General features: G+C 35.5%; 1 protein-coding gene across 1 annotated transcript in view; it reads left to right on the forward strand.

The window, feature by feature from the left end:
• Positions 1-7,500, forward strand: part of LOC136841553 (uncharacterized) — a 24,986-nt gene that overhangs the window by 57 nt on the left and 17,429 nt on the right. Inside the window, exons 1-2 of the mRNA XM_067108531.1 lie at positions 1-3,135; positions 3,450-3,923. The exon at positions 1-3,135 is cut by the window's left edge and continues 57 nt beyond it. Of these exons, the coding sequence (XP_066964632.1) occupies positions 2,079-3,135; positions 3,450-3,923 (1,531 nt within the window). The 5' untranslated portion in view covers positions 1-2,078. The remainder of the gene's footprint in view (positions 3,136-3,449; positions 3,924-7,500) is intronic.

The raw sequence follows: 7,500 nt of genomic DNA on the forward strand, positions 1-7,500 counted from the left end.
GAAATCACCTCAATCTAAATTACTTACGTTGCATCATCTGACCGCTAACAGCAGGACCCGACATATTGTTGAAGGATTGTGTTACTAAGGGTCTTCTAAAATACCTGAAACAACCTGAGATTACTGAAGGACTTCGAAAATTGTTGGAGAAACTCTGAGATTCATAAAGGACTTCGAAAACTGTTGGGGAAACTCTGAGATTCAGAAGGGACTTCGGAAATTGTTGGGGAAACTCTGAGATTCATAAAGGACTTCGAAAATTGTTGGGAAAACTGAGATTCATAAAGGACTTCGAAAATTGTTGGGGAAACTCTTGAGATTCATAAATGACTTTGAAAACTGTTGGGGAAACTCTGAGATTCATAAAGGACTTCGAAAATTGTTGGGGAAATTCTTAAGATTCATAAAGGACTTCGAAAATTGTTGGGGAAATTCTTGAGATTCATAAAGGACTTCGAAAATTGTTGGGGAAACTCTGAGATTCATAAAGGACTTCGAAAATTGTTGGAGAAACTCTGAGATTCATAAAGGACTTCGAAAATTGTTGGGGAAACTTGGAGATTCGTAAAGGACTTCGAGTATTGTTGGGGAAATTCTTGAGATTCATAAAGGACTTCGAAAATTGTTGGGGAAACTTTGAGATTCATAAAAGACTTCGAAAATTGTCGGGGAAACTCTGAGATTCATAAAAGGACTTCGAAAATTGTTGGGGAAACTTTGAGATTCGTAAAGGACTTCGAGTATTGTTGGGGAAATTCTTGAGATTCATAAAGGACTTCGAAAATTGTTGGGGAAACTTTGAGATTCATAAAGGACTTCGAAAATTGTTAGAGAAACTCTTAGATCATAAAGGAATTCGAAAATTGTTGCGGAAACTCTGAAATTCATAAAGGACTTCGAAAATTGTTGGAGAAACTCTGAGATTCATAAATGACTTCGAAAATTGTTGGGGAAACTCTGAGATTCATAAATGACTTCGAAAATTGTTGGGGAAATTCTTGAGATTTGTAAAAGACTTCGAAAATTGTTGGAGAAACCCTGAGATTACAATGGGATGTTGATAATTACCAGAGAAACTCTGAGATTACTGAAGGATTTTGAGAACTGCTGAAGAGATCTAGCAATTACTGAAAGACTTCAGAAATTCCTGAAGAACCCTAAAGATGACAAAAGATTCACAGAGCTGAGAGATTCCAAATTTTGGGGAAACCTTAAAGTTACTGAAAAATACCAGAATTGCCGTTGCTGAAGAAACTCAGAGGTTACCGGGGAAACCTTGAAAACTGAGGAGAATTACAGAAAGATTAAGAAAGATCTACAAATAACGTCGAGGAAGCCCTGATGTTCGTGAAGACCCCAGAGACTGGATAAAAAAAACTCACTTTTCAAGAAAGACTTCAAAAACCGCTGAAAAACCGAAAGGTTACTTGAGGACCACAAAGACTGTCTGAGGGATTCTGAGGTTTCTGAGTCTCGTAAATCAGGAAAAATTACTGAGAAATCATGTTGCCGAAGAATCCCCAATATATACTGATACTGTAAGACCCAGAAAAAGCCAAAGATGCCCAGAAATTAAAGCAGGAACCTAAGATAACTTTAAAAAAAAAAAACCCACAGAGGCTAAAATTCACATAAAACGGCCAACAGCTACTGAAGGACGCCAAAATTTTGCCTTAGGGTCCAAGAAATTGCTAGGAAAACCTAGAAGTTACTTGACAGACCGTAATAGCATCTAGAGAAGATCAGAAGTTAACGCAGGACCTTGAAATTGTTAGAGGTAGCTAAAAAAATAATAGCTAGGGAAATGAGTCTTGTTAGGTAACGATGGCAGTTGCTTATTTGAGGAAGTCACATTTCCGGTCATAAAAAGGTTTAAGTGAGAATACATCTTAGTTTCAAAGCCCATCTTTTATGTTTAGTAATGCCAGCTGGAAACCTTACATCTGATCTTGGTTAGAAGTTTACACAAATGCCCAAAATGTTTAGGGTAGGTACTTGAATTTGCATCATTAAGTCATGCTGAAAATATTTATCTGTATTATTTAGGATCCACAAGTTGCAAAGAGATAAAAAGTTGAATGATGGCGTCCCTCATACTAGAGGAAGAGCTACCGCTGATGACCCCTGCTCCTTCAAGACCACAGCGGAAGTGTTTCCAGAAGCGGTATGCATTGTTTGTTATTCTCATTATTTCTGTTTTCTTCTTCTATGCCCAAAACATTACCGTCAACACTGACATCGATGGTTATGCACACATGGCTGAGGCCAAAGAGAAAGTAAACACGAGAGGGAATAAGACTAAACATAGACCACTGCATTCTGAGGCTACTGAACATGGCAATGGTTCAGCTGAGCTTCTCAGTACGGTCACGTTTCATACATCAAACTTGGAAGATGAATTGTCAAAGGAACAGAATGATGACACACATGTAGCATCATCCTTCCAGGATTTCTTAGGAGACCCAGAAAGCGTTAAGTCATTGGGAGTAAATAGAGAAGCTTCAACCAAGGATGATAGACCTATTGTATCATTTACATCTAGTGGCATAAGTCACATCAGTAAAGCTCCTGGAAACATTACATTTGGGGATGCAACCAAATCTGGGTCTGATGAGAAAAATACCAACCACAGTCATCTTGTATATACAACTAATCGTCTTCAAGAAACAAGCACTGTGGTTAGCATTGGCATACCTACCACAAAGGTAAACGAAACAACAGCTGCTCTCAATGCAGTGCACGACTCCAAGGGAAAACCTTCATCTGGCTACAAATTGATCCTCTTTTACACGAAATTCTTCGGGGGACCGTGGTCAAATTTCTTGAGGAACAGACGCACTGACCTCGCTCATCACGGATGTCCAGTGCACCAGTGCCTTTTCACTTTTGACAGGTCTGAAGTCTCAAAGGCAGATGCCCTGATCTTCCACGCGACGGGCTATGACCCGAATGACCTCCCTGAAATACGCCATCCTCATCAACGTTACATTTGGATGAATGTCGAAGCTCCCTGTCTCGATCAGAGGACCAGCAACGAGCCTTATCATGGAAAGCCGGGTTTCTTCAACTGGACCGCGACTTACCACAGGGAATCAGAGGTTCTCATCGCCTATGGTGGACTGGTGCCTAAAGAAGGTAAGATTTTGATCAGACTGTGAGAGTAATTTTATGAAAATTCATGCTTTAATGTGCTTTGCTCTTCTTTCCAGGATAGTGATGTAGAGTGACCTATGGCAAGTGTTTGGGACCAACCCTAGGTTAGGGTAGTGTTGCTGAAATCAAACATAAACTCTTGAGAGAAATGTATGTTAATGAACTTCTGGAAACACAGATGAATGTAGAGAATTACCCATTCTGAAAGTAAATGGGTTGAAGGACTGATCAGAATTACTGCCACTAGCATTATGTAGATCGTATATTTGTAATAATCATCTCATGTTTTCTTACAGGTGACACAATGCCATCTCGCCTCTCCCCAATAGACCGCAATAGCGGTTCTTACCGAAAATACATGGAAGTTCTGTCCAAGAGAGTGCGCCTTTACAGTGAGACCAATAGAACGCAAGGTTTGAAAGATGAGTTGGCTAGTGGAATAACAGGAAGGAGCGAAGATTCAAATAACAAAACTGGTGCTGTAGACGAACTCTTAGCCAATAGAATGTCAAATAGGGGCGAAGCGTCAGCCAACAGAACGCTGGACAGGAACGCAGTTTCAGCCAGTAGAACTCTAGGGAGTGAGGGAGTTTTGACTAGTCAATCAACAGGAGGAGACGAAATTTCAGCCAATAAAACGCTTAACAGGGACGAAGTCTCAGCCAACAGAACGCGAGTTGGAGAATCGTCCCACCTAGGGCAAAACTCATCTTTCTTCTCCCGTCCCAAGCTGGTGGCCTGGATGGTTTCCCACTGCAACACAGTGTCTGGTAAGATAAAGACGAGTTTAAGACCCTTTTAGGTGTTGCTACTTATGTTTTTTGTTTTTCTTTGTTATTTAGCTTTCACAGTTTATTCATCTAATTTCCTTTTCTGTGCTGGGCTGCTTTCCCTGTTGGGGACGTCGGTTTTGTAAAATTCTGCTTATTCTAGCTTGGGTTCTAATTTGACATAATAATAATAATAATAATAATAATAATAATAATAATAATAATAAACATTTTTCATAATAATGACTGTACCCAGCACTGTGTTAGCATAACCAGGTTTTGTGTCTGGGGAACCCTGCCATCCCCAAAAATTAACGAGTGGAAACAATTAGAATATGAAAATCATAAAAACAATGTAACAGATGCCTTGTAATCTACAAAAATATTACAGCGTTTGCTCTGTAATCCAAATGTATTGAAAATGAATAAGTTATGTTTTATGACAAATACTGATAAGAGTCGTGCAAACCCACGCAAATCTTAAAAGCAGTTTCGAGATCTTTTGAGTAAATCAGTGTGATGTAGATTATAACCGAGTCTATTTCATTTCAGAATAGTAAAACTTTAATAAAAAAAATCAGATGATTTTTATACGAATACGATAAAAAGTTCTTTTAGGAATCCCGTGGTTTGAGGATGAAGTTAGGGGCTGGATCACTAATGATGGTCCTACAAGTTTCCCAAACGTCCGATTTTGAAAAGGATTGGTTCATCCATAGATTTTTTTTGCAGAGTGAATACGTCGAAGGGAAAAAGCATATTCCTTGGGAAGATATTTATTTTTTAGAACAACTTTGATTGGCTATTAGATTTTATATAAGATGTCATTGTTGACACACCCATATATATATATATATATATATATATATATATATATATATATATATATATATATATATATATATATATATATATATATACAATACATATATATACTGTATATATATGTATATATATACACAGTATATTTATACATATATATGTATATTTATATATATGTAAATATATATATATATATACTTGTATATATATATATATATATATATATATATATATATACATACATACATAAATATATAAATATATATATATATATATATATATATATATATATATATATATATATATTATATATATATATATATATATATGTGTGTGTGTGTGTGTGTGTGTGTGTGAGAAAGAAGATATTACATTTTTTTCCTCTGATTATTTCCTGAAAGGTCCTGGAGCCGGCACATGAATATGGATATTCACGCAAATGCCCCAGGCTCCGGGAGGCCTTTCACGAGAGTATTTTGCGTCATTTTGTAATTCCCACAGAATTTTTTCTGGGATAAAGAGCTAAGTGAAACACTCGTTCACAGTTATGCTTTTATTCACTTTTGTGTAGCGCTGTTTATGTGATCTGGCGTGGCTACTTCTATGGTTAAGGGCGGTGACATTTTGCTTGACTTTTTTACCTTTATCAAACGACAATATCAAACTTATGTTAAAGAATATATATATATATATATATATATATATATATATATATATATATATATAATATATATATATATATATATATATATATATATATATATATATTATTATTATATATATATATATATGTGTGTGTGTGTGTGTGTGTGTGTGTGTGTCTGTCTCGAACTGTTTGACCTAACTGCCCAACTCTCCTCGCTGCTGGGAGAAAGGGAGCTGGGATTTGCATGATACATACACATTCGCTACAATGGGGCCTAAGCGATGTCAGGTGGGCAACCGATCGGGGCTACGATCTACCCCGACGCCAAATCAAAGCCCTTCAAAGAAGGCCTCGTGCTTACCCCATATAAAAAATGGGACAAAGCACGTTAAACCAAGAAGAAGTGTGTGTCTGTGTGTGATCTCCAAAGATAAGAACTTACTTTCCACCAGCACTGCAGAGATGGCGGAGGGTCTGTTGCTTTTAATTTTTGCCATTAGGTACGTCGTCAGTGAATGCAGGTTCTAATTTTTTGCTTTGGTTTTGCTCTTGTGTTTACTCTTTTGTAGGTTTTTGTACTTTTCGGTGCATAGTTATCAGACTTTATTGATATCAGACTTTCTTTAATTTTCTTTATTTTTTGCCACAAAGTATGTCGTCAGGGAATGCGGGTTTTAATTTTCCATTTTATTTTTGCTTTTGTATTACTCTTTTGTACGTTTTTGCATTTTGGTGATTTCGTTACCTGACTTTTTCTCTTATTTTCTTTTATTTTTTTGCCACAAAGTATGTCGTCAGGGAATGCGGGTTTTAATTTTACGTTTTATTTTTGCTTTTGTTATTACTTTTCGTACGTTTTTGCATTTTCCTGTTTTTCGTTATCTGACTTTTTCTTTTGCTTTCCTTAATTTTCTGCCACAAAGCATGCCGTCAGGAAATGTAGGTTTTAATTTTTTATTTTATTTTTGCTTTTGTTATTACTCTTTTGTAGATTTTTGCATTTTTCTGTGCTTTGTTATCTGACTTTTTCTTTTATTTTCTTTATTTTTTTGCAGCAAAATATGTCGCCTGGGAATGCGGGTTTTAACCTTTTATTTTATTGTTGCTTTTGTTATTACTAATTTGTACATTTTTGCATTTTCATGTTTTTTGTTATCTGAGTTTATCTTTTATTCTCTTATTATTATTTTCTTTTGGCTGCAAAGTATGTCGCCAGGGAATGCAGGGTTTAACGTTCTATTTTTATTTTTAATTTTTTTGCTTTGTTATTGTTCTTTTGTGTGTTTTTGCATTTTCTTCCTTTTTGTTATCTGACTTTTTCCTTTTATTGTGATTTTTCACAAGATATATATATACATGTATATATAAAATTATTATATATATATATATATATATATATATATATATATATATATATATATATATATATATATATATATATATATATATATGGGGCTAGAAGTGCATCACTTCTTCTCGCAGCCCTCTATGCTAACTTTTCTGTATGTCTTTAATTTCCTAATGATTTTTTTTGCTTAAATTTCAATTTTATTCTCTGGGCGTTCTTCTTTATTTATTCTGTCTGTTGCTCTTTTTAACTGATATCCGATATTTGGTTTTATATTTTCGTATGTCGCTTTTCCGTTTATTTTTCACTTTCATAATTTTTTCAAATTTTCCATTTTTCTCTCTCCAATTTCCCCTCTTTTTGAAAGTTTTAGTAATCTTAATTCATGCTTTATTTTCCCTCTTTTACTTTTCCCAACTCCTTATATCACAAATAAGTTAAATGTGAAGAGACTGATGGTAAATGAAAGAAAATAATGTTTGTACATGCTAATACATAAAAGAGAGAGAGAGAGAGAGAGAGAGAGAGAGAGAGAGAGAGAGAGAGAGAGAGAGAGAGAGAGAGAAATGATGGCACTCACCGTGACATTTTTTCCCGGTCGCAAAATTTACATCGACCAATTAATGTAGATGCATGGTAACACGTTTGTGTGTGTGCGTTTGAGAGAGAGAGAGAGAGAGAGAGAGAGAGAGAGAGAGATGGCAGTCACCATGATATCCTTCTTTTTCAGATCGCGAAATGTATATCAAGGAATTAACATA

Source organism: Macrobrachium rosenbergii, chromosome 9 (genome assembly GCF_040412425.1).
Source record: "Macrobrachium rosenbergii isolate ZJJX-2024 chromosome 9, ASM4041242v1, whole genome shotgun sequence".
Classification (NCBI taxonomy): domain Eukaryota; kingdom Metazoa; phylum Arthropoda; class Malacostraca; order Decapoda; family Palaemonidae; genus Macrobrachium; species Macrobrachium rosenbergii.